General features: G+C 38.0%; 1 protein-coding gene across 3 annotated transcripts; it reads right to left on the bottom strand.

Moving 5' to 3' along the window:
- Nucleotides 1-4,680: 4,680 nt before the first annotated feature.
- Nucleotides 4,681-26,963, bottom strand: BTF3L4 (basic transcription factor 3 like 4). Of its 3 annotated transcripts, none has more exons than XM_049875194.1 (6): nt 26,854-26,963; nt 23,449-23,515; nt 19,333-19,446; nt 6,612-6,813; nt 5,699-5,758; nt 4,681-5,134 (listed from the first exon to the last, which is right to left on the bottom strand). In XM_049875194.1, the coding sequence occupies exons 2-6, from the start codon at nt 23,500-23,502 to the stop codon at nt 5,088-5,090; spliced, it is 477 nt and encodes a 158-aa protein (XP_049731151.1). In that variant the 5' UTR covers nt 23,503-23,515; nt 26,854-26,963; the 3' UTR covers nt 4,681-5,087. The 3 variants fall into 3 exon arrangements, with proteins under 3 accessions (XP_049731151.1, XP_049731152.1, XP_049731153.1); XM_049875195.1 differs by lacking the exon at nt 26,854-26,963 and adding an exon at nt 26,589-26,844; XM_049875196.1 differs by lacking the exons at nt 19,333-19,446; nt 23,449-23,515; nt 26,854-26,963 and adding an exon at nt 7,763-11,137.
- Nucleotides 26,964-27,254: the final 291 nt, after the last annotated feature.

The following is a 27,254-nucleotide window of genomic DNA, read 5'->3' as shown; positions in this document are numbered from 1 at the left end:
GATTCTATTTGCCCTGGCACCACAGACAGCTACTTCAGGAATTACTAGTAGAGGGTGCTGTCCCGACCACCATGGAGGGGCTGAGAATGGGGGATGGTAGGTAGCTGGTTGGCGTATGTGGCTCACCTAGGATCAGGTTCCATAGTTCCAAAATAGTCGATTCCAATTTTTTCCAATTCATTTTGGTGGAGAGACCTAGAGCTTCCTACTTTGACATTTTGCGTGTTGTCACTAGACAGTTTAATCTTCAAACACAGAAAAAGTGAGGCTGCAGGATAAATTCACCCTTCTATTCAAGTTTATAGAATATTTTTAACTATGTCTAAAAGGTGGCAAAATTTTGATTAGAAACACTAGTGTCAAATAGATCAACATATGTAATCTAAGAATTTTTGCCTAAATACTGCTATCAAAGATCTTGTCCCAGGTATGCAAAATGTCCAATTGTTAAGTTATATAAAAAAGTCAACTAACTCCTGTAAATATATGTAAAAATTGTAAAACCCACTTCTTAAAACGTCTCATAAGCCTACTTTCTGAGGAATCCGTATAGACAGGTTTGACGTTCATGTGAATACAGAGTGACATTAATTACATGTGAATCTGATGAGAGTATCTGTCTAGAGGCCATGTACACATAATTTGCATTTCAATGAACACTTGGTGAGCAGCATGATGTGAGATTAAGTTTAGTCTGGAATTTAGTAGATCTAAATTATAATCCTGGTTCTCTCACCAATTAGTTGTGTGACTTCAGCAACTTCCCTATTTTTTGTTCCTCTTTTAAATGTGGGATTATAATATCTGCCTCATTGGACTGTTTGAGAAATGACAATTTTGTATTCAACATTAAGTATTCAATAAGTGTTAGTTATTATGATCATGAGTAGACTACATGTTAGGCACTATGCTAGATGTTGGGGACAAAATGTAACACTACTTCTGCCATCGAGGTTCTCATGATCTAAATCAAAAAGTATAAAGAAAAATAGTATTTAAGTGCTAGAGTAAAAACATGTGTGCTTTAGCTATCTAGTGCTGCTGTAACAGAAATACCAGAAATGGATGACTTCAAACAAAAAGAAATTTATTCTCTCATAGTCTAAAAGGCTAGAAGTCCAAATTCAGGGTGCCAGGTCCAGGCGAAAGCTTTCTGTGTTAGCTCTGGGGGAAAGTTTTGTCCTCAATCTTCCCTGCTAGAGGAGTTTTTCAGCACAGGGACCCCAGGTCCAAAGGATGTGCTGTTCTCCCAGCTCTCGTTTCTTGGTGGTATGAAGTCCTCACGTCTCTCTCTGCTTGCTTCTGTATCTCAAGAGACTGACTTAAAACACAATCTAATCTTGTAGACTGAGTCCTGCTTCATTAAAATAACTGCCACTAATCCCACCTCATTAGCATTATAGAGGTAGGATTTACAACATAATAGGATAATCACATCAGATGGCAAAATGGTGAATAATCACACTATACTTGGAATCATGGACTAGTCAAGTTGACATGTATTTTTGGGGGACATAATTCAATCCATGATAATGTGAAAAGGAATGGAAGCATGAAACAGAACAGTGTGTTGGAAGAAAATGTAAGCCTATGATGTTCTCAGATTTGAATCTTAGTTTGGCTCCTGTGTAGAAGATGTATTAGATGAAGTGAATCAGATGCAAGACCAAAGGGTAGGCTACCATGATAATCTGGGCAAACACAAACTGACAAAGCAGCACAGGTTGAACTGGAGGGTGGCAGTGTAGGATACAATCTAGCAGTGGCCAGAACCATGGTTTTCACCTCCAAAAGCAAACTTTCCGCTGGGGCTTGGGAGAATACACTTTAATAATCTTTCATTTTTACCTTAGTCATTTTGGGGTTCTAAGGAATGGCGCTTGATTCTTAGGCACCACTTTACAGAGGAAACTGAGGCTCAGAGAGGAAAGGCATCATTGCATTATTCACAAGAGGCACTATTCACGTGGTAGTCTATGAAACTCGCGCCTCTTGGAACACAACAGATATGAATGGTGGCCCTGGAGTTGTGTTTTGCAGTAGCTTTGTTGGACTGGGAATGGTAGCCCATGGACTTGTATATTGCAATTGCTCTGTCGGAGAGGTTATGGCATGGTACGTAGTCAAACTAATCTCTACTTAAAAACCTGTGCTCTTCCCACTATACCAAGTTATCTCTCATCATGATATCCTATTCATGAGCATACAGCATACTTACGATTTTAACACTGAATTGAAAGAAATCAAACACATCCTAGATACAGGTTTTCTCATAAGAACCTGGTAGGCTTATTTGGGGTTAAAATGAATTTAATGCAACCCCATAAGCACTAGTTATTAAACAAGAAATTAAGGTGCTTGGTGTATTCTTAAACCATTACTTAACAGGTAGAATAAGGATAAAACAAATACAAGGTCCCAACTATTTACTTTGGGCTTCTCCCAAATAAATGAGGTGATTTACAAAAGCTGAAAGGACTAACCACAAAAAATCAAGACCATGAGTCAATTTTCTGCAGACATTTCTTGAATTATCCCCAAATTTTAAAGATGGTTTCCCCCCAAAATGCTGCTATAGTTTTCTTAAAAAGTATAATTCATATTTATACCAAGAACACTAAAATTTACAAATAGCTTCATCCATATTCTTACTTTTTTTTTTTTTTTTTTTTATTCTTACTTTTACCCTTACCCTACCCACTCTGAAGGCAGAAACATTTCTTTGGGTTGGGTAAGGATCTCAATATGCTTTGTCCAGGAAAGAGGAAGGTATGAAAAAACAAAACAAATAGAATATTGGCTCATTGCACACAAGAGAAGCTAGCCATTAAGAGTTGTTGTCAGCAGTACAGAAAGGAATGTTGACCAGAGCTTGTTTGGGTAAATAGCTAAAATGTGATCCAAAGGGAAAAAGAGGAACAATAGTATAAAAAACAAAAAGTTTTACGGATACTGATAAAGGCAAGGATATCTTAAAAGATGATAAAATCACCTCAAGAGTTGAGAAATGAGGTTCACAGAACTGCAGAAGTGGAAGGAATTTTAATTTAGAATGTCTTATTTGACTGATGATGAATCTCAGAGTAGTTAGATGACCTGCTCAAGGTCACATAATTAATGCCAGAGCTTGGACTAGAACTCAGACTTTTGACTCCATGGTGAGTGCTCTTTTTTCATTTGCTATGCTACTCACCTTTTCTATGTCCCTAACCACTTGAGGTATGCTCCGTAACTCTTTCTGCTCTACAACATGCCCTGTGTGGATAGTCAGAGGAACAGAATTCTGAGCTGTGTAAAGCATGCAGTTACTGACCGGACCATGGACGAGACATTATTTCAAATGATGACTGTACTAAAATTCATTTTGGGATTGGGAGTAGAGGGGAAATACAAAAGAAGGAAATTTCATAGACACCAATGAGAAGCACAAGAGGAGATATAATCCTCTTTTGTACTGTTATTTTATTTTGTAGTTAAGTCCATATATTATATAAAACATAACAGGAAAAATGAACAAATTTATAAAATAAATTGAGCGTTTTGATGGAAAAAAAAATACAGAAGAGCTTCGCCTTTGTGTCTAAAGATCTCTTGATACGTTGTTAGTCTTGCACTTTAGATATCAAATAAAGATATCTAGCTTGAAACAAAAGTTGGTATGCTACATGGTTAAGTTATAGCTTGATGATGAAGTTATAGTTTGGTCTTAACGTTTCACTACTGGCTATAACAAATGCTGATATAGCAAAATGCAAGCTTTTACCATCAGACAGCAAGAGGGAAACTTGAGTGAATGAATGCAACTTACCTCCATGTCCTCTGAAAGGAGGTGAAAAAATAAATACTGTGTTTTCTCAGTGTACCCCCAAAGCATTACCCTAAGCATGCAGGAGGGGTGCTGTGAGCAGCTACAATAGTAAGATCCAACCCAGAGGTAGGTCCAAGGCCAAGAATAGGAGAGTGGGTGAAGAACTCCTCCTGGGGCGAATACCATTTTACAGAATGCCTGTCTTGTACTAGAAGATGAGTATATGGCCAATTTTTTTCTGATTCAAGAGGACATTTCCAATTTCAACCTTGCTGAAAAAGACATGTTTACATTTGCTATTAAGAACAGCTAGGATATAGGGTAAGGCCGACATAAAATTATTTAGCAAGCACATGCTAGCCATTCCAGTTTGAAATTTACCAAACTGTAAAATCAAGGGAAAACGAAAAGTTGAGGATGAAGCTGTTGTCCCTCAGGATGAGGGAAGAAAATCTTAAAAAGAGAGGGATTAGGCACTCACTTAACTCTATATGGAGAACATCCTTCTCAGACTAAGTGGAAGATGAGGAAGAGCATAAACAGAGGCTGACCAGGCCATTTTGAGACCCAAAGGTGAGGAAAAAGGGAATTAGGAAGAAAAGAAAAAGCTAGTAAAAGAAACTCTTCTGGGTCTGACTAGGTGAGTGAATCTAAGGTAACTGTACCAGAGAATATGCTACCCAATTACTCCAGCATGAAGTGGGTAGTCAAATATCTCAAGACATCTTAAACCCACGGAAATGTATAAAAAATATGACAGTTAACAAAGCAAATTAAAACCCAACCGCCAATAGTAAAATCTCTTCTGATTTGAAATCCAAGATACTTACTTTTTAGTATCTCTGTGCATTATTGGAAAAAAAAAAAAAAAGTAACAGATGTAAAGAGTTGCTTTATTTCTACTGGGGAAAGGGGAAGGATAAATAGAACTGTTTTCCAATTTGCTCTCCACCGTATACACACACATACCCACACGCATACATACACATACACGCACCAAAAATTCCCCAACAAAAAACAAAGAATCAAAAAACCAAAAACACCCTCAAACCGCACCGGTACTTCTCATTTTAACCAAAAGATTAGATCCTGGGAGGAAGTGCAAAATGCAAAATCAAATGACCGAAAAATGCTGAACCAAACAGCATTATTAATATACAAAATATTTATATTACTGAACTAGTAACAGGTGATGTTCTCCGTGTCTGTAAAACTTTGGAACCACATAGCTGATTTGTTAAGTCTAGTCCATGCCAGCTTCCAAAAACCAGAAAAGATTTTAGTTAGCTTCATTCTTTGATGCCTCATCAAAATTTTCTACGAGATCTAGAAAAAGAATAAACAAAAACAGGAACAGTAAATGACTCAAAGAATACAAAAAAGAAAGAGAGGTAAACGGAATTCCTAACTTCTAACCTCAATAAAAACAAAATTGTTGCTACCAGAATTAATCTAAAAACATACAGGGCAAGAGGCAGAAGTGAACTGGTGGGATTTCTCTAATAATGATTCATTTATCTGCTTAAAACAGTAATCCTAAGGAAATACCAATTAGTCTTTTATTTGTCTATGCAAACAAATAAGATGAACAGTACTTTCATATGTCAATCACAACTCCCACAGAAAGGTTATAATAATAACTACGCAAATTTATAATCACAATTTCAATTTAATAAATGCTAGCAGCAGAGCTATGTGTAACAATTTCTCATTCTAAGTTCTAAATGAAAGGGCTTTCATTCTTTTTCATTAGATCATATTTGCATCAACGTGAATGAACTTAAATTCACAAACTCATCCATCAACACAAAACTCAAAGTCATCTATGCAATGACTGAAATGTGACAAATAGAATGCTAAAAATCTTAAAACTAAAGAAATGTCACTCGCCTGGAACATCATCATCCTCCTCATCAATGTCTTCTGGTTTTGGCGTTTTGCTATCCAACACTACAAAAAGTTTATTTCATATTAATCATTGAGAACAAATGCTTCCACAGAACACTTGAACTGTTTATCCCTTTTTTCCCATCTAAATTGCATATAGTTGCTAAGAAAAAGCTAAATATTATCAATCTAATGCCAGTCATATCTTTTTGCTTAAATAACACTAAAATCAATAAAACTTTAACTTAACTTGATACACACTAATTATAGATGTCAATTTCAATGTGCAACAAAGCTAAATAATTTATATGCAAAATGGAATAATTCAGATGAGTTTAAACAAAAAGGCATTATGGTTAACTTACAGTGGCCACATTCAAGTGAAAAATCAGTATTAAAGAGTTTTTCCTTCTCTTTTAGTGTAAGAAAGTGTCTAGATATGTAGTACACTGAAATACTGTCTAGGGGTTTTGATTTTTGGAGGTCACAGACAATTATAAAACCAGAATCACCTTGTAAATTCAGAGCTCTTGTAAGGCCACAACTATAGTATAATCAACAATATTAAACAAAAACATAGTTCTGTAATAACACTATTTTTTGATTGTCACTAATCAGAAGTGAAAATCAAATTAGCTTTTTATAAAACCTTGGCCTGCATATCCGGGCACTTTCCTTTTTTTGTCTTTAAATCACTATATTACTACCAAAATGTATCCAAATATTCTATATGCTGCATTCCATAACTTTAAAGAAATAAACTCAAAATTTTGTGAAGCATAAAAGTGAACTTTATAAAATGTAACATAATTTACATACAGGCAAGTCCTTTCAGTTTAAGATGGGACACCTTTTAAAGTATTAGGTTCTTTCCTTGAGTTGGAGAGAGAAAGAGGTACTAAATTAAAATACCTACCTTGCCTCGGGAACTGTTCAGCTAACTTCCTAAGACTTGTTAGGCTGTCAGCACCAAGCTGACTTAATATTCCAGGAAGCATTTCTGTGATTGGTTTGGCTTCTGCATGGCCAGTAATTGCAAAGGTGTTAGCAGACAGGGAAGCTTGGACCTTGGGATTGTTGAAATGAATAACCGTTCCATCATCTTTAATCATGTTCACCTGTATAATCACAGAAAAAAATATTTATTTCACATATCTGGTACAATGAAAACAATATTAAAAAAAAAAAAATTTAGACAATTATTTTTTTTTTAACTTGGTAGTTATATAATCCCAAAGTAATAATTATCTAGAGTAAGAAGCGGACATGGGTGGGAAAAGGCCCTAGCAACAAAGTAAAATGGTATCAATAGCACAAATTACTAGGATGGTCAAAAAACAGTCATTGTATTATTGAATCTACATTTTAAATTCAAAGACTTCCACTGTGAGAACGAAGTTCAGGCCCACAGATTAAAAAAAAAAATGGAATTATTAACCAAGAACTGGCTTCTTAATGAAATTACCCATTAGAGTATTTCAATTTATACTACCGAACAAAATTGGTGCAGTTACCATCTGGTGGAGCAGCATCATAGTTAGAGGACTGGCTATAAGGGGAAACAGTGTATCGTAAAAATAACCACTGAAAAATCCATAAAGAACACTCAGAAATTTAATCATTCAGATTTTTCACTCCTAAGGACAATTAAATTTACAAATATTCCAACTTGTTCTTGTCATCATGTTATCCTCTGTAGAGGATATTGTCAGTTCCTCAACTTCTTAACTGTAGCTTCTCAACAGCCCTCAATAATCCTAGTAAATGCCGAGGAAGGCCTCCCCACCCCCTTGCCTGGCCACCTAAACATGACCGGGAAGCCTTTAAAATCATCCACACATTTTTCCATAGTTTTCACAAATATGTACTGACTGCTTCAGATTTGATTTCATCCATTGCCTAGGACTTACTGAAATGGAAGGTGGAACACGTGCTATTTAAATTGCTATTTTTCGCTCTCACTTGTGCATTCTCTGTTTTTTGACAGACTTGAATTTGCGTAAGTTAAATATGTAAATAATGTGATTTCACTGTGAAAGTTGAGTTTGATTCCACTGGGTAAGTTACCTTGGTGGTAACATGCTTATTATATAAAAAGGTTAGGAGAGTTAACTCTTGGCTACTTTAGAAGCATTTCATGATCCATCCAAAAACTGCCCTTGTCACAATCAAGCAGAGATGCTGAGTGTTCTCCATGGTCAGTGGAAGTGGGCTTTTCTTCCTCATAGGTGATCACCACCACTGACAGACAGCACCAGAAAGGAAGGGGAAGAAAGGGGCTTCTAAATTTCAGGCAAGACCTGGAACACAGAGAAAATAAAGGCAAATTCCCTGGAAAATTATAACTAAACCCCACAAATAATTTCCAAAATTTTCTGACGAAAAACATGATTTCAATTCTATAACCTTCTCTCTCTCACTACTGTATTTAAAGTTCTATTAAGCATATGACATACAGTCGACATTCAAGAAATAGTTACTTCAGCTTTTCTAAACAAATATCAGAATTAAAAATAATTTATATTAACTTTAGAAAAACATAAATTATAAAATTCCAAAGATAATGACCATTTAAATAGAATATTTTAATATTAAAGTGGCTGAAATTCTGGGAAGAAAAGGGCGTGAGAGAGAGGTGACTCAATGGGTATCAAGTGGGGTGTTGCTCTGGATCTATCCGGGAATCACGTAATTTTAGCATGGGAAAAGAATAAAGATTTGATAACTGTATCTTCCAAATGAAGAGCAAATCATATGGTTTAATGCAGGATTTCTACAGTTCTTCCAGAAGAGTCACATACACTGGAATCTGAGACGTCCTCTGATTTACAGGCATTAAAGTACAAGATACTTAAAATCAATATTGTTCTAAAAAATTAGGCTATATATTTGTTGAACTGACAGATCTCCCAGTTCAAAGCCTTTATGTTACAAAAATACTGAAGACAAGAGCTCTTGGTTAAGTCATATACCCAAGGACAAACAGTTAAGTAAAAACCTAGGTTTCTCAAATGTGTGTTTAGTTTCCTTCTAACGATGTCATTCTCATCCCTAAGACAAAATGCAATTCCACGGTCACACAAAAGCTTGCCAGTGAATTATTTTCTCAGAATATACGCCACATAGAGAATGCAAAATAAAAATAATAAAAAGCATATATCATATATGGATGGTATATATATCACTGGCTATAAAATAAATGAGAGGCTAACACAGGGACAAAAACAACAAATTCATGAATTTTCCTTCTGTTCAAGCTTCTCTTCTGAAGGCTAAATGTTAATTAAATCATGGTTTACATCCTGACGCAGATCCTTCTATTTTGAAATATGCTGTTTGAGCTTAGCGTGAAAAGGAAAATGAATTCTACATCAGATTGTGAAATATAAACTTATTAATGGCTGTTATAAATGGGGTGGCATAAAAGATGTAGCTCCATGCATAGAAAAGCCCAGAAAGGGGTAGAGAGTTTAGTTAATTTTAGAACAGACATAAAGAATTACTAGAAGTTAAAAACAAAAACAAACAAACAAAAAAAACCCAGGATATTTTATTTCTAACATTCCTTTCTCCTATTGACCAAACTGTTAGAAATTATCAAACTGCTTGACTGAGGAAAATCAGTTAGACACCTCCACAACCCTTTTAGGCAAAAGAAGGGATAAGGAACTTGTTAAAATCACAAAACAATCAATATGCGTTTCAAATGGAGATTTCATTTCTTCCAATGATCTTACTCCTAGTTGGTCAAGTAAGTCATCTGATCTATATATAAGAACAAGGCGCAGACAACTAAACAGACACTATTAAACTAGTTATTCTGGCAGTCACGTCCCTTTTTCAACTAACCAAACATCTCCTTTATGCTAAAAAAAAAAAAAAAAAAAAATTTTTTTTTCCCATTTAAAAGGTAGCTGAAGGTAAAGGATGCTACTTGAGATATGGAAGAGGCATTCTGAGACTCCAGTCCAAAACACACATGCCTTTGTATTTATTTTTTGCTCTAATACTGAAGTGTCTTTTAGTCACCAGAAAACATTTTCTTCTCTCATGTCTACTATATTTATATATGTTGTTCCCACTGTTCAGAAGAACCTCTTCCTACTTCTCCACCTTGCAGATGTCTCTTTCCCTGTGAAAACTTAAGGTGGTTCTGCACCTACTGTGCCCTGCATGTGTGTTACTATTATACAGAATTGTCTTGTGGAATAATTGTGTTAAGTCTTTGACCCTCCTAGAAGATGAGCTCAAGATCACAGACCATACCTTACTAGACATAGTATCCCAAATGTCCAGCATGTAACAGTTACTCAAATATGCTGAGTGGATATTTCCTATACAATTTATTATAAAATTCTTTCAGACTTCAAATTAACTCCTTGGAGGAGAGGTCATCTAAAGGTTTAGAAACAGCCTGGCTTTTCCTATAGTTTTGACCTTTTGCAATCAGCCCAACCTGCCCTACAGAACTCAGGAGCATTTTAAGTCATTCCTGAAACTGCTGGTAGCTCCAATATGCTGCTATCAAATACCTTATCAACCCCTGCCTTTAGCCTCTGAGTAGGGCACAGATATAAATCACAGCAGTCTTCTAGTTGGTGAATCAAATGCTCGCTTTATTCCTACACAGCAGGAAGTTTTTACGGCTAGAAGAGGCTCGTAAAGTTATAACTGATTCTATAGCTCTTGCTGATAGCCGTCCTCTCAGTTCAAAAAGGAGGGGTGAATTCTTCTGCTATGTTATTTTTTGTATCCAACCTCCCATTAGGCCAGCTAGCTGCAGTTTTGAGTATAACAGTTGTCTTAAAATCAAGTTTTACTGTCACTCCTTTCTATACCTAGTGGCACTTAAATGTTTATCAGGAAATTCATCTTTTATTGCCTTCCTTCGATACCTTAATGGGATGAAATAACAGACTTGTAAGAAAAAGGCACATAAATGCCTGCAGTCCTGTGAGGCTGAGAAATGTCAGATTTTAAGGATTATGGGCGTTGCACACACTTCCATAAATCAGTGTCCTCACATTCAATCTTTCTAGCTTAGCCTTCGCTTATTTTTAAAGGCTAGTATGAAGCATGACCTGTTACTGTTGATATAAGCTAAAGCTTACAGCTGTCATTAGACTCTATGATATGCTGGGATCATTTTCTCTAGGTTCTGGTGGCAAAATTCTGCTGAGACAGAGATTCTCTACAGCTATGCTGTACATAGTGTGAACTGGCATACCCTCTCTGGAAAGTGATTCGGCAATGGATGAAGAGTTCTAACAATGTTCTTGCACTTTCAGCCAGTAATCCCACTTGAAAGAATCTATCTGAAGGAAATAAGACGATAAATATTTGGGTGTAGAAAAGTTCAACATGTGGTTCTTTTATTATAAAAACATTAAAAAAAAAACAAAACACATTATGATGTACAATAACAAAATGTTAAATTATGGTACATCCATATATTGGAATATATGTAGACACCTAGACTAATGATTAAGAGGAATTTTTTAATTACAACTTTTGTAATATTGTTTTTTAATGCTATGTGAAAAAACCAAGATTACAAATTATACACCTAGCTGTAGTTTTAGATATGCTAAAAATATATGCATTTAAACATGGTGTCATGGGTTATGTCCCCCCAAAAATGTGTGTATCAATTTGGCTGGGCCACGAGTCCCTGTATTGTGTGATTGTCCTCCATTTTGTAATTCTAATTTTATGTTAAAGAGGATTAAAGTGGGATTGTAACACCCTTACTAAAGTCACATCCCTGATCCAAGTAAAGGGAGTTTCCCTAGGGTATGGCCTGTACCACCTTTTATCTTACAAAAGATAAAAAGAAAGGGAAGCAAGCAGAGAGTGGGGGACCTCATACCAAGAAAGAAGCAGTACTGGGAACAGAACTCGTCCTTTGGACCCGGGGTCCCAGCACAGAGAAGCTCCTAGTCCAGGGGAAGATTGATGAGAGGCTGACAGAGAGAAAAAGCCTTCCCCCAGAGCTGATGCCCTGAATTTGGACTTTTAGCCTACTTTACTGTGAAGAAATAACTTTCTCTTTGTTAAAGCCATCCACTTGTGGTATTTCTGTTACAGTGGCCCGAGATAACTAAGACACATGGGAAAGAAATACAAGATGGATGGTAGGATTACGGTTGAATGCTATTGCCTTCTTCGTATTTTCTGTATATTCCTAATTTTCTACAATGGCAATATATCATTTTTTTATTAAGGGGAGAAAAGCTGCTTTGAAAACAAAAGAGCAGGGCCTTAGAAGATAAAGGATGCTGTGAATGATAAGGTGATGAATGGGACATGGTGTTTCCCATTACGCAGAGTTGTCTACATCTCAGCACCCAAGAATCCAGTTGGGGGGCGAAGGAACTGTGGGAACAGTCTACCAATAACTTTAGGTCCTCCTTTTGCACAAGTGGTTCAGAAAAAATAAGAACTGGAAGAGAAACTTATGAACAGTGAACTTTATATGTACCACTACAAAATTTAAATTTCTAGCCCTGGGCTTTCTCCTGAGCTCAGCTCCCTATGGCTAGCTTTTTGAAAAACAATTCTACCTAGAATAACCAGTATCTTTATATATAATAAGCCTCAAACAAGCTCATCATGGGAAGTCAGCACGCTAGAGACTATAGAGCCATAAATAAACAGGGTCCCTGCTGTCAAGACTTTTATAATCTATTGAAAACAGACTACTTGGTTAACAAGTAATCATTACACCCCACAACATGAGGTTGTAATAATAAATGGATTATAACAAAGCAATTTAAGCTAAAGGCAGTGTAATTACAGAGAAAGAACTGATTAATTATACCCGAAAAGATAGGGAAGGCTTCAGAGACAGAATAACACCCTAATTAAGAAGCTGTCCTCTGAATATAAGATGAAATTCTAAGAAATGATTTGAATAATCAGGCCATCTGAATCAGAGTGTTTTTTGGTGACATTTCTTACTAAATAATCTGATAAATCAACTGTTACTGAGAAATGGAACAGATCCTATTGACAACAGATTCATGTTGTCAAGGGAAGAACAGTGACAACATGTTAACTCTATTCAAGTAGATATATAAAAAGCTTATCCAAATAGTTTAAATGTCACAGAACATAAATCATTTTCAGAAATTTCGTTCTGGATTGTAGTCTGGCAGTTTGCCTAGGATTTCCTTCTACAGCCTGGTTGCTTTACTTGGTCTTTGTACAAAACAGTCTCTGACACCACCCACCTCCTCCCAGTCTCCTGCCACTTTCCAGAAAGCTTTGGATTTCTCTGTCTTTAGAAACATGTAAAAGAAATCTGTAAATGATTATACCAAATCAATAAATTAATGAATACATAGAAGACCAGAGAAGCTTGTCTTAATCTAAACAATTCTCCACTTTTCCTGAAGAGGACATAACTTCAGTTTTGGGGTGAAAAAAACAGTTACTAATACTGACAGTCCAGAAGGTAAGATTAGTGCATTCAATGAGTTTTTGAGCCCTGCCACTAATCTCCCTACTCCCACCCCAAAGATTTTTGATGCTTTCAAAGTCTAAGTATAGAAAACATTAATAACTCCTTTTTTATAACAATGGCAATGTCTTCTCTTTTCAAGTTTTTATCTGCTTTTGTTAAACTGCCGAGTCCCAAAAAGAGTAACAGATTCCTCAGAGTTCAGCACTCTTTAACAACTTTAAAACATTCCAGAGTAAAATTAAGTAAGAAGTTATAGTTAACATGTGTCTTTTAGTCTAAGATACACACAGTAAGCAGACCCTCTTAGCTTGTGGATTCCGTATTTGAGAATTCGTCTACTTGCTAAAATTTATTTGTAACCCTCAAATCAGCTATTGTTGTTAGATGCATCAAGCCACTTCTCACTGATAGCAATCCTATGTACAACAGAAAAAAACACTGCCTAGTCCTGCGCCATACTCATGATCGTTGCTGTGCTTGAGCCCACTGTTGCAACCACTACGTCAATCCACCTATTTTTCACTAACTCTCCACTTTACCAAGCATGATGTCCCTCTCCAGGGACTGATCCCTCCTGATAACATGTTCCAAGTATGTGAGATGAAGTCTTGCCATCCTTGCTTCCAAAGAGCATTCTGGCTGTATTTCCTCCAAGACAGATTTGTTCACTCTTCTGACAGTCCATGGTATATTCAATATTCTTTGCCAACATCACAATTCAAAGGCATTAATTCTTCAGTCTTCCTTATTCATTGTCCAGCTTTCACATGCAAATAACACGATTGAAAACAACATGGCTTGGGTTTTTTTTTGGGTTAGGCACACCTTAAGGTGACATCTTTGCTTTTTAATACTTTAAAGAGGTCTTTTGCAGCAGATTTACCCAATGCAATGCATCTTTTGATTTCTTGACTGCTGCTTCCTGGTGCTGATTGCAGATCCAAGTAAAATGACATCCTTGACAACTTTAATCTTTTCTCCATTTATCATGATGTTGCTTACTGGTCCAATTGTAAGGATTTCTGTTTTATGTTGAGGTGTAACCCATACTGCAGGCTGTAGTCTTTGATCTTTATCGTAAGTGCTTCAAGTCCTCTTCACTTTCAGCAAGCAAGGTTGTGTCGTCTGCATAACACGGGTTGTTAATAAGTTTTCCTCCAATCCTGATGCCGCATTCTTCTTCATCTAGCATAGCGTCTCCTCTCCGATTATTTGCTCAGCATACAGATTGAATAAGTATGGTGAAAAATACAACCCCAACGTACACCATTCCTGATTTTGAACCACACAGTATCCTCCTGTTCTAACAACTGCCTCTTGATCTATGTACAGGTTCCTCATGAACACAATGAAGTGTTCTGGAATTCCCATTCTTCATAATGTTATCCATAATTTCTTATGATCCACACAGTCGGATGCCTTTGTATAGCCAATAAAACACAGGCAAACACCTTTCTGGTATTCTCTGCTTTCTGCCAAGATCCACCTAACATCAGCAATGATATCCCTCGTTTCAAGTCCTCTTTTGAATCCAGCTTGAATTTTTAGCAGTTCCCAGTCGATGTACTGCTACAGCCACTTTTGAATGCTCTTCAGCAAAATTTTACTTCTGTGTGATATTATTGATGATATTGTTCGATAATTTCCACATTTGCTGGGTCACCTTTCTTTGGAATAGGCACAAATATGGATCTCTTCTAGTCAGCTGGCCAGGTAGCTCTCTTCCAAAGTTCTTGGCATAGACAAGCAAGCACTTGCAGCGCTGCATTCATTTGCTGAAACATCTCAATTGGTATTCTGTTAATTCCTGGAGGCTTCCTTTTCACCAACACCTTCAGTGCAGCTTGGACTTCTTCCTTCAGTACATCAGTTCTTGATGGTATGCTACCTCCTAAAATGACCAATTCCTTCTGGTACAGTGACTCTGTGTATTCCTTCCCGTGTTGTTCAGTATTTTGCCCGTAGAGTCCTTCACTACTGCAACTCAAAGCTCAAATTTCTTTTTCAGTTCTTTCAGCTTGAGAAATGCTGAGAATGTTCTTCCCTTTTGGTTTTCTAACTCCAGGTCTTTGCACATGCTATTATAATACTTTGTTTTCTTAAGCCATCCTTTGAAATCTTCTGTTCAGCTCTTTTACTTCATCATTTCTTCCTCTCGCTTTAGCTACCGGATGTCCAAGAGCAAGTTTCAGAGTCTCTTCTGACATTCATTTTGGTCTTTCCTGTCTCTTTAATGACCTCTTGCTTTCTTTATGTAGGATGTCCTTGACGTCATTCTACAACTCATCTGCTCTTTGGTCAATAGTGTTCAATGTGTCAAATCTATTCAAGATGGTCTCTAAATTCAGGTGGGATATACTCATGGTAGTATTTTGGCTCTCGTGGACTTGTTCTAATTTTCTTCAGCTTCAACTTGAACCTGCACATGAGCAACTGATGGTCTGTTCCACAGTTGGCCCCTGGCCTTGTTCTGACTGATGATATTGAACTTCTCCATCATCTCTTACCACAGATGTAGTCGATCTGATTCCTGTGTATTCCATCTGGCAAGGTTCATGTGTATAGCTGCTGTTTATGTTGTTGAAAAAAGATATTTGCAATGAAGAAGTCGTTCGTCTTGCTAAATTTTACCATGCTATCTCCGGCATCCTTCTATCACCAAGGCCATATTTCCCAACTACCGATCCTTCTTAGTTTCCAACTTTTGCATTCCAATCACCAGTTAATTATTGATGCATCCTGATTGCGTGTTCGATCAATTTCAGACTGCAGAAGTTGGTAAAAATTCAATTTCTTTATCTTTGGCCTTAGTGGCTGGTACATAAATTTGAGTAATAATCATATTAACTGGTCTTCCTTGTAGCTGGGATAATATCCCATCACTGACAGCGTTGTACTTTGGGATAGATCTTGAAACGTTCTTCTGACGATGAATGCAATGCATTCCTCTTGAAGTTGTCATTCCTAGCATAGGGGACTATATGATTGTCCAATTCAAAATGCCAATACCAGTCCATTTCAGCTCACTAATGCCTAGGGTATCAATCTTTATGCCTTCCATTTCATTTCTGACAACTTCCAATTTTCCTAGATCCATGCTTCATACCTTCCACATTCTGATTATTAACGAATGTTTGCAGCTGTTTCTGCTCATTTTGAGTCATGCCACATCAGCTGTTCCACAGGAGAAAGATGTGGTAGTCTGCTTCCATAAAGATTTCAGCCTGTCCTATAGGGTCCCTATGAGTTGGAACAGACTGATGGCAACACATGCACACATGGAGAAACAAAGAAAGAGAGAGAGTGAGAGCGAGCACGAGAGTACCTATACATACCATTAATTTTCTGTGTGATGTTTTGGGGATTATGAATCATCAAGAAGTTTTATTATGTTGGCAATAATGACAAAGAGAAATTCACAATCCAGTTTAATAAATGTTATAAGAATAAATACAGGGCATTGTGGTAGCAATAGAAAAGGCACCAAGCCCTTCTTTGCACAAATGTCTATGTGTGTTACTGGGAAGGCTTCTGAGAGGAAATAACTCCTGTTAGGACTTGAAAAGCAGCAGCAGCAATGTCTTTGGAAATATTGATGGAGATTTCCTATGTCCATATGGCATAAATAATGAATTCTGCATAGTTAGGTAGTTAATAATACAGGATACAGGGCAGGTATACCACTTATTTTCCTTTTTGTGGGAGGAGGAGGAGGTGGTGGGGGAAAAGAAAAGGCCAAGAGTGGGTATAAGAAATTATAACTGAAAAGATCAAAAGCAGTATGAAGTAATTTTGATACACATTAGTTCAAATCTGGGATCCAATACTTATTAGCTATGTGGTCTCTGGCAGATGAGAGAGCTGAAGCTCTCTCATCTGTAACCAAAGAGGATACTGTGAAGCTGAAATAGATAAAGACATATTTATTGGTTAGCTGTCTATTGTTAGTTTCCTCACTAGATTGTTAGCTCCAAAGGACAGAGACCATGAATAACATTTTATGCACCATTGTCTAGCAAGTCCTCTGCAAAATGCTTGGCATTCAAGAGATGTTTAGTAAGTACTGACTATCATTAGTACTTTATTATGACAATTTCAACTGCAATAATACTGTGACCTCCACACAGCACTATAACAAGTTCTATTGCATTTTGAAGAAATCAAAGACTGCTGACTAGTTCCTTATTTCAATGTAAAAAATTTAGAAGATCAATGTCAGCCACTCACTAGAAGTTTAATAATAACAACCATGAAGCCTTCCAAATCTGAAATAAAAAACAAAGATTAAAAAAATATGCCCTTGGAGGCATTACATTAATATCTCCTAATGTATCTAATTACATAAATAAAATGGTTAAATCTATACTGCAAGGAAAATGTAAAATAAAATTTCCCTCTCTCTAAAGCAGTAATTCTCAACCAAACCAACCAGCTGTCATTAAGTTGATTCTGACTCATGGTGACTCCATGCGTGTCAGAGAAGTGTGCTCCATAGGGTTTTTCATAGCTGATTTTTAAGAAGCAGATCATCAGGACTTTCTTCCAAGGTGCCTATGGGTGGACTGAATCTCCAACCTTTTGGTTAGCAGCCAAGTCTTGTTAACCACTTCACCACCCAGGGACTCCAGTGATTCTCAACCAGGGGTGATTCTGATCCCAGGGGATCTCTGACAATGTCTGGGGACATTTTTGATTGCCATGACTGCAGGGATGCTACTGGGATCTAGTGTATAGAGGCCAGGGATGCTGCTAAATGTCCTACAATGAAAAAGGACAGCTTCCATAACAAAGAATTATTCAGTTCAAAATGTTAACAGTATCGAGGCTGATGGAGGGGGGAATGTGGAGCAGGATGAGTAGAAAGGTATGCAGATTGCCTAAATACTTACAAGTAGGTTAGGTTTAACATTTTCAGAGCTCATGTCTGACTATTATTGCAACTTGTTCGTTTTGAGCAACTTTTGGATTTTTCAGGAGATGCCTGAGGGGACTTAATTTTTTTTTTTTTAAATCTATCCCAGATCAAGAGATGATCTTTCTGAAAATTGTTTTAGGTCATTGAAAATATATAAAAACTTCCGATAGGTCTGAAAAAATCATGTCTATATAAAATGTTTAATTTCAAGACTTGCAAATCAAGTTCTAATCTTTATTCAGAGTAAGAATGCACAGCTACTTCCAGATGAAAAGAAAAAAAAGGTGCATATGGCTTATAATTTCAATTATTTTATCAATACATTGATTTTGAAAATACAAAGCAGACTTAAATGACAGTTAATTTTATTCATTCACATATGCATGGTGGAAGGAATATGCATCACTTTGCCATTTCATTGGTTTTTCTTTTGTACTCTGCTATTTCTTTATTAGCAATCGCCACCTCCACATTATTTCTAATTCATGTTTTGCAGCACATGTGTGTTAATGATCTATTAAAAACTCTGAGGTGGTACCACGTACAGTAAATGGTGTAATTAAATCTCACTTATAGCGTGAAAATGTAAACGCTGGTTACTATCAGAAATGAACATGGAATTACCAGACAGAGGTGGATCTAGATAACAGATCACAAGTAATTGATGTTTTTTATAATTTTTGAGAATCTCTTGAAATAATACCAATCTCTGATCTCATATTTGAGTACAAGTGGTATCACCAAAATATAATAAACCACTAACTTTTATAAAGAAAAAATCTGACCAGTAATTTTTGAAACAGGTCAAATAAGAAACCCAATCCATGTGGAGTTACAATACAGTGTGGCTAAGATAATTATTACAGAGGCTTTGTAGAGTAGAAAGCTGCCCTTTAGGGGGAAAAAAAACTACCTTGTTTGAAAAAATCTCGGGGTTTATTTCTATATTAAAATTACTAGGGGAAAAAAATCTTATTTTGCATCAAAATTCAAAAGCATTTCCACATTTTGTCATATATGCAAATACCTTGAGTCTGAAAGGTCCCATGAAAATTCTTAATTATCTGTTAAAACCCTTTTTGACAATCATTCAATTTTATACAAAAAGCAAATTCAACACCTACAGTCCTTTAAAGACACGGGATTGACAATATCAAAGATTCTTCTAAGCTGATATTTACATTTGAAAAGTCTAGACAATTACTTGTGAATGTGCTATTTGCCCACATAATTTAACAATTTACAAAGTGATCATACCTCTTCAATACCAGCTATGTTATTCACAGCCAGTTTTTTAAGAGAACTCTGAAGCTTTTTGTCATCAGCTGTAGCTGTTCTATGTACCACCTTCTTCTTTCTACGAGCTGTACCCTGAAAAATAACCAATAGAAGTATTAGCATGGCCAGAATCTGGCAAGTGCAATCACATCTTCCCATATACCTCAGTAACCTAACTAAAACCCATGTAAGAAACTGACTAAATAGTAACAATTAATAAGCAGCTCACAGTTGTGATTGCTGGCCTGACCCAGAATTTTGAAGGTCAATTCTTGCCAGTTCTTATTCTTACCCAATATCCAAAACTGAACCAAATCAAGCCCACTGCTGCCAAGTCGATTTTGACTCAGAGTGACCCTATAGGACAGAGTAGAACTGTCCCACAGGGTTTCCAAGGAGTGCCTGGTGGATTCGAACTGCTGACCTTTTTGGTAAGCAGCCAAGCTCTTAATGACTGAGCCACCAGGGCTCCACCCAGTATCCAGCCTTAATCATTTCAACATCGTTTCATGTATCAGAATGTTGTTCCCTAATAAAAAAATAATTAATAACTTCAAAACAATTTAGGTACTTGTAACGATTTTCAAACATTATAAGGGATGTTTTCTAATAATCTGTACCAATCCCTGCCGATAATGTCTGAAGGTATTTTGAAACTTTGGGGCGGGGGGAATATGACATAACTAAGAATCAAATATCTGCTATGTGAATATTCTAGAGTCTGAAAACCCAAGAATGAAAAAGATCAAGTTCTTCAAGTTGCTTCAAGAAGCATACATTACAGTGGGAAGGAAAAGTCGATAAATATATAAACAAATGAGATAATTTCAAACGTGACAAAGGCTACCAAGAAAAACAGAACACAGTGATGAGTGACTGAGCAGGGACAAAGCACTACTTGATTAGAATGTCCACAGAAGACCCCTGTGAAGGTATGACACATGAGCTGAGACCCACAGAAGGATCTAGGGAAGAGTGATCCAAGCAGAAGAACAAGAGTGAGAAAGCAAGACAGTATGGCTAGAACATAATGAACAAGCAGAGGAGGAAAATGAAACCAGAGACAGGCGAGGCCAGATCGTGTAGGCCTAACGATGCCATGGGCAGGAGTTGGATTTTATTCTAATTGCAGTAGGAAGCCATTGGAAGGTTTTAGGCATGGAAGTGATTTATGGGTTTAAAAGATGACTGCGGTTGCTGAGTGGAAAACGGACTCTAAGAACACCAGTCAGGAGCCTACTGTAACAGTCCCGGTGAGATGAGGGTTGTGGCAGTAGAGATGGTGAGCGGTCAGATTCTGAGACGTGTCAACAGTTCTTGAGGATGGAGTGGATGTAGGATATGAGAAAAAGAAAATGGGATGATGCTTAAAAATTTGCCCTGAGAAAACAGGTTGAAAACTATACTATCTACTAAGATGAAAAAAGTTAGTTTCTTAATTGGTATTTTGAAACTATAAATGCATTTTCCCACTGAAAAACAATTTAAAATAATAGATTAAGTTCCTGAATCGATTTACAAAAATGTAACCTAAAGCAGAGCTGAAACGCTACCAAAAGCAGCCTAAGCCTAGAGGGCCAAATCCTTCTGAGACATGACAGGACTAAGGGAGAAGCAATAGACTTCAGTCTCTGGGTGGCTCCTGGAAAGTACATCAGCCTGATAGAGTGAAGGCAGGGGCTTAAGTCTCAGCATCTCTGGTGGGCGTGGAAGACAGCTCTGAGTTGCTGCGCTTGCAGCAGAGGTTATGACAAGATCTACTTGCTGAGGGATGGAATAGCAGTGACTAATTTATATAAATCGTCATTTATTTGGGAATGTTCCTGACTCAGGGATAGCTCAATTGCTTGCTGAATACCTCAGCTCAAATGATCTTCAGGCACCTCAAATTCAAATGTCTAAAGGCTTACCAGTCCACCAACCTATTGTTCCTGTACTTTCTAAGTTTTATAACTGGTGGCATTACTATATACCCAGTCTCTAAAACCAGAAATCTGGGGATCCCCCCAGATTCCTCTCTCCCAATTGTTCCCCATATTCTATTAGTCACTGAATCAGTTCCAACACCTAAATATGTGTCCCACAATACTACGGCAAGTTACTTGACTGGTCTCCTCTATTCTAAACTTCTATTTCATTCCATTTTACACACTGCCAGCAGTTACTTTTCTAAACTGAGGATCATTTCACTTCCTAAGACCTTTTAATAGTTGCCCATTGTCTGCCTATAGGATAAAATCTAAACTCTGTAGTACGGCATACAAGCTTCTCCATGACCTAACCCCAAATTATATGCTCTAGTTTCATTTCCATTGTATCCTCTAAACTCTAGCTGTACCAAAACTAAAGCAAGCCATTCTATTTAATTTCACCATGTGCCTTTGCATGTGTAGGAATGACAATCTCCCTTTCCCCCTGCCTTCCACTATCCTCCCACTTGTCTGCCTAGTGATAAATTATCATTTATTCTTGAAATCTCAGCTCAGTTTTGATTTCCTTGTCTCTACTAGGCAAGTGTGCCTTGTACTTCCTTCATTATAGCACTTAGTGTATTGTAATTTTAAGCATGTCTGCCTTCCAAGCTGAGCTGTAAAATCCTTGTTTATCTACTATGTGCCTTGCACATAGTAGGTGCTTAAGAAACAGTAGTCAAATGAATGAGTGCATCAACCAGTTGGTTTAAAATATATAATAGTGAAGTGCTGCATCAAGCCCTTTCACGTATATTCTGTGGCTCTTTAATATCCCCAGGGTTTTTTTTGTGTGTGTGTGTGCATATTACATCATACTTAATGCTACAATGTGGTTATTTTGGTTACATGAGGGTGCTAATATGGCTCCAGAGTCATAAAACTGTATCACTATGAAAGAAGTAGAAAGTATTACTTGCTTCTTCCCTTGCCCCACTAGTGCCCCCAAGAGGTCTGGTTATTATCAAAGTAAATGGCAAAGAAGAACAGCTACACAGAGTCCAACACTCCCCAATCCCAAATCAAAGTAAGTACTGTTCTCCCTTTCCCTGAGATTGTATTGGGCAGAGGTAAGGACAGAATAGGCTCCTTGAGCCTGGTGGCAGAGCTGAAAGAAACCAAAGATTTTGGTGCTCTAAATTAGCTCTTCCTTAGGCTTTAAGGTACAAGGAATTAGAAGGTCCATGAGGTTTCAACATATTTACCAATATAGAATAGGTAAGAACTTGGGAAAGAGTCTTAGCAATGAACAAAATGTGCAATCAGCTTGAGCACTAAATACTTCTGTAAACCTAAGTGCTACAGTAGGTGTATGATGGATGCATATATTCAGTCAAGATGAGGTAACACTAACATCTGGTATGCCCTGCAGGTGAAATCTAACATAATAATAAACCAGTCGTTGTTGAGGTGATTCTGATTCATGGCGACTCCATGCGTGTTAAGACTAGAACTGCGCTCTACAGGTTTTTCAATGGCTTATTTTTCTTCTAAGGTGCCTCTGGGTGGACTTAAGCCTTCAACCTTCTGGGTAGCAGCTAAGTGCATTAACTGACTGTTTGCACTACCCAGGGACTCCAATATAATAAAGCTGCTGTTGTTGTTAGGTGCCGTCGAGTCAGTTCCGACTCACACCGACCCTACACAACACAGTATAACTGCCCCATAGGGTTTCCAAGGAGCGGCTGGTGGATTTGAACTGCCAACCTTTTGGTTAGCAGCCCAGCTCTTAACTACTACGTCACCATGGCTTCAATCAAATATAATCATAACTACCATTCGTTAAGCATCCACTCTGTGCCAGGAACCATGCTAGGTGTTTTATAAATATTTCTCTAATCTTTAGAAAATGGAGGTTTAACGCAATTGGGAAAATTGCTCGTATCATATAGCTAGCAGGTATCAAGAGTTGGGATACAAAGGTGGCTATTTCTATCCCATCAACAGAGTTAGGAAAGTCTTCTAGTCACTGATTTTAGACCTAGGCAAGTTATTTTCAAATTGGAATGTGGTTTGTCTTGAGTATTGAAAAGATCTTAGATTTTTCAACGACCACAAATCCAAAATACTACTACTATCTGGTAATCATACATTCTCCTATCATTTTTTCTTATGCCACACTCACCTTGCCCCCTATCCGGACCTGAGCCTGAAGTTTGGCTAACTTTTCTTGATTCATGCTGTTGGTAAATCTAAGGGGGGAAAAATAGATTTGTTAAAATCATTGTTTTACCAAATAAAATAACTGTTTATGCAAATAGTACCTTCTGTTTTTTGCACTTGCAATATGCATCACCACCATCATATTAATACTGCCTATATTCTTAAGTATTAACTCCTTCTAACTGTATAAAGCAGATAGTAAAAAAATCAAATTTATATAATACTTGGAGGGAGTTATATACACAAACAGAAAATAAAATGGGATTCAAATTCACCTATTTGAACCTCCCTCCTTAAAAGCTTGATTCAGTACTTTGGCATTCTTCAGGAAAGCCAAATCAATTATGAAATCTTGGTAGGTAATTTCGTTTTTACCCCCAAAGATTTTTACGGCAGAAAATTGTTACCACATATTATTAACAAAACCTTCAAGTAGATGTTTTTCTCCAAAATCACCTTCTGTATTTCTTATAAGCCACAAAAAGAAAATTCAGATATGAGGTAGTCATGTCCTCTACTCAAGGTCAGATGGTGTGTTAATAGGGAAACAGAACCAGATCTTCAGACATACAGCGTTTCCACAGTATTCTACAAAGTCCATTCAATGTCTTGCATTAATACAGTACATGCCATTCTTATCAAGACACACTCGCGGCATATAGGGCAAAACGCTTCACTGCACAATTTGACAAAAACACATCTCTGTTATGGTAACACTAATTTTTTCAGAGGAAGAGAAACTCAAAAATAAGCTTTTTAAAGGTATCTTGATTTTGAGAATTCTAAGAACATTATAAAATCATGAATCCTAGTTTGGTTAGTGATAGTCCTACTAAGGGAAAAAATTCTCAAGTTTATAATGGGTCATAACATTCCACACTATATAAACAGATAACAGCCAATGTTAGGTTTTGTTTCACTTGTTCCGTGGATCAACAGAACATTACTGAGATGCAAAGGAGGGAGGAAACAAGCAACTAATCTGTTATCAAACCTTTTTGGCCAATTCTTTAACCCCTTTATAATCATCGCTCAGAAGAAAGAGATACTGTTTCCTTCATTTGAGAGATGGAAAAAAAAGAATCAAAGATAATATGGTTACTAATTATTCTGTACCATGACACTGTACTTACACACTAAACTATATATATTTCTGCTTTAAGGCCAAATAAAGTCCAATTTCCAAATAGCATTCAGAATTGATGACTGTTCAATCTGTGGTCAGCACTGTATGACAATGCTCAAGGAGCTAAAAACACTGTTACAAGAGGAAGTGTGATTAGTGTGCACAACGAGAAGTCTTAGGTGTGTGCCAATCTCAGTTCTGCCACAGACTTAAATTTGCTGATGTAAATCCCAATCCCTATACTCAAATACCCACAGAAAAGGGTTAATATTCACTTTTCTCAAAGGAATGTGGCCATAAAGGTACAGTGAAATAACCAAAAGTCTAAGGAATTCCTTGCAAAAAAGGGGCTGAGTAAAAAAATATCAGAACTAGACACAGGCTAAACCCTTTGTTACCAAGACATTTTGAAGTAACAATTTCCACGAAAAGAGATGGAGCTGCAAAGCTTAGACAGAGTCCTGATTTATTTGAAACAAAAGCAAGAACAAAATTAACTCTTTAAATCACTGCGTACATGAAAGGCCAGATTCCATCCTGGGCAATCGGGATAAGAGAAGCAAAAAACTTGTTCCCAAGGAGTATCTCAGAGAAAAAACATTTAGGGGAGGTTGGAAGCCCAAAGGGATAGGAGAGGAAGAAAGGCGGTCCTTTGTCTACAAGCAGGTTGGGTAGGGGTAAGTTCAAGAAGGAAAGAGGAATGGATCCAGTCTAGAGAGAGTAGATGGCAAGTTCAGAATCCGGAAAAGACCTCAAAGATCCAGCTAGTTCAGTTCCCTATCCCTCAATCAACCTTTACTGTGCCCACCATTCCTGTGTTAAATGTGAGGCCATTTTAAATACCTGCTGGCAGTAGCATGGTATAAATTACAGACAAAACAATTCAGGTCCTCCACCCCCAAACTTATTAGATAGGAAATGAGGGTTTCTGAAGGGAGAAGTCACTTCCCAGGCCCAAAAGGAAGAAGTAACTTCCTAAGGCCACATGATCAGTGAGTTCTTAGAGATCCAAGGACCTTTTAGCCATTTCCTCCAGGACTCAAGAAAGGGTGTGAATAATGATGTGCTAATCAATATTTATTGTGTGCCTAAGTTCCAAGCACTATGGTAGACACTTTCACAAATGTTTAAAACCCAGTGCCGTCGAGTCGATTCCAACTCATTGCGACTTTATAGGATAGAGTAGAACTGCCCCATAGAGTTTCCAAGGAGCGCCTGGCAGATTCGAACTGTCGACCTCTTGGTTAGCAGCCGTAGCACTTAACCACTACTCCACCAGAGTTTCCGTGCAAATATGTACAAATATGAGAGAGAAAATAATTTCAACCTTTGGTTCCGGTTTTTTATTATGTGGAGTTTAGAGAGAGGCTTAAGCTTTGGGATCAGAAGGACCAGGGTTCTATTACTTAGGGCTAATTCTCTGACCTCTGGAAATTTTTTTTCTTCTCTGAACTTGCGTTCCTCCTCTATTAAAAAAGGTGTAAGCATATAATTCACAGGGTTGTTTTAAGAGTGAAGGTTAAAGGATCAAGCAGTATATGGCTCTCAGTGGACACTCATACTCAATACATGGATTGGTAACTATTGTTACCATTCGCGACGCAGGTATGGTGTAGTGAAAGAACGTGGAAACAAAAGCTGAAACCGCCTTTCACTTTGTGACACCGGGCCTGCTGGTCAATTATCTATATTCCGACATCAGGCAGTTGATGAAGCTATAAAGATGGGCAAGGAAATGTCTCAGAGAAGGAGGCAGATGTGTAAACAAACACTGCCATTACAAGGTGCAGAGCGCTACAACGAAATTCAGTCCCAAGCGCTTGGAGACGGGGGGAGTGCTAACCTCAGTTTCCCTATCTGTTGATCGTAACGAACTCACTGGGGAGATCCAATGAGACGGCAAGAGATAGGCTGTACAAAGCTCACGGCATTGTTGTGAATAATGAGTAGCGGGACAGAGGCGGGGAATTACTCGCCTCCTGCGACTTGATCTGGGCGGTAACAGCGCGGGCCCGCTCACCCCCATAGGGGGCGGTGGTGCTGGGGACCTTCCCTCAGGTGCCGACCCCCAGCTGCGCCGCCGGTAACCGACAGGCCAAGCCAGCCGCCTCCGCCCCCACTTGGCGCGCCACGGCGGAAGTGGCAGCCCGAACGGTTGGCGGGTGTCGGAAGAAGAGGGCGGGGGGTGACCGTGCGCAGCGGCCTATGGCCATGGAGTGGCGGGACCGCCGGGGGTCTCACCTGAAGCAGGGAGGGTCCTCCAACACCAGCACGCGGCAAGAGCAAGATGGCTGCCTCGGCGGAGACAGAGAAAGACGACGGCGGCGGCGGGAGCGGGATCCACGTGACAAGGCGGCCCCGCCTCTCCCTCGCCAGATCGGCCTATCCCGGGAGCGCATATATGAACTACAAAGCCCAGGCTGCTTTGCGCCCCCAATAGAAAGGCTGCAGGTGCAACTGGCCGCGCGGCATCCTGGAGCTTGCAGTCTCCCGTGTGTTCCATTGTATCCTGTCTTCAATCTGTAAGAAGCCAAATAAAAGGACTGGTGTACTTTTGTTTGGGTGTGTACTTTTGTTCGGTTGCCTTTCACTATGCATTAAGTACGCACCATTAGACTCAACTAGTGCCCTGAGGAGAGACG

This window comes from Elephas maximus, chromosome 3, assembly GCF_024166365.1.
Source record: "Elephas maximus indicus isolate mEleMax1 chromosome 3, mEleMax1 primary haplotype, whole genome shotgun sequence".
NCBI classification, from domain to species: Eukaryota; Metazoa; Chordata; class Mammalia; order Proboscidea; family Elephantidae; genus Elephas; species Elephas maximus.
The sequence above is the reverse complement of the archived record's forward strand: the minus strand, read 5'-3'. Positions and strand labels throughout refer to the sequence as shown.

Coding starts and splice junctions, on each gene's coding strand:
- BTF3L4 (XM_049875195.1), bottom strand. CDS start 26,638: ATGGGGGTGAGCGGGCCCGCGCTGTTACCGCCCAGATCAAGTCGCAGG. Junction 6,814..19,332: donor ACATAGCTGGTATTGAAGAG/GTATGATCACTT, acceptor GTGATTATACAG/GTGAACATGATTAAAGATGA. Junction 5,135..5,698: donor GGAGGATGATGATGTTCCAG/GCGAGTGACATT, acceptor TTCTTTTTCTAG/ATCTCGTAGAAAATTTTGAT.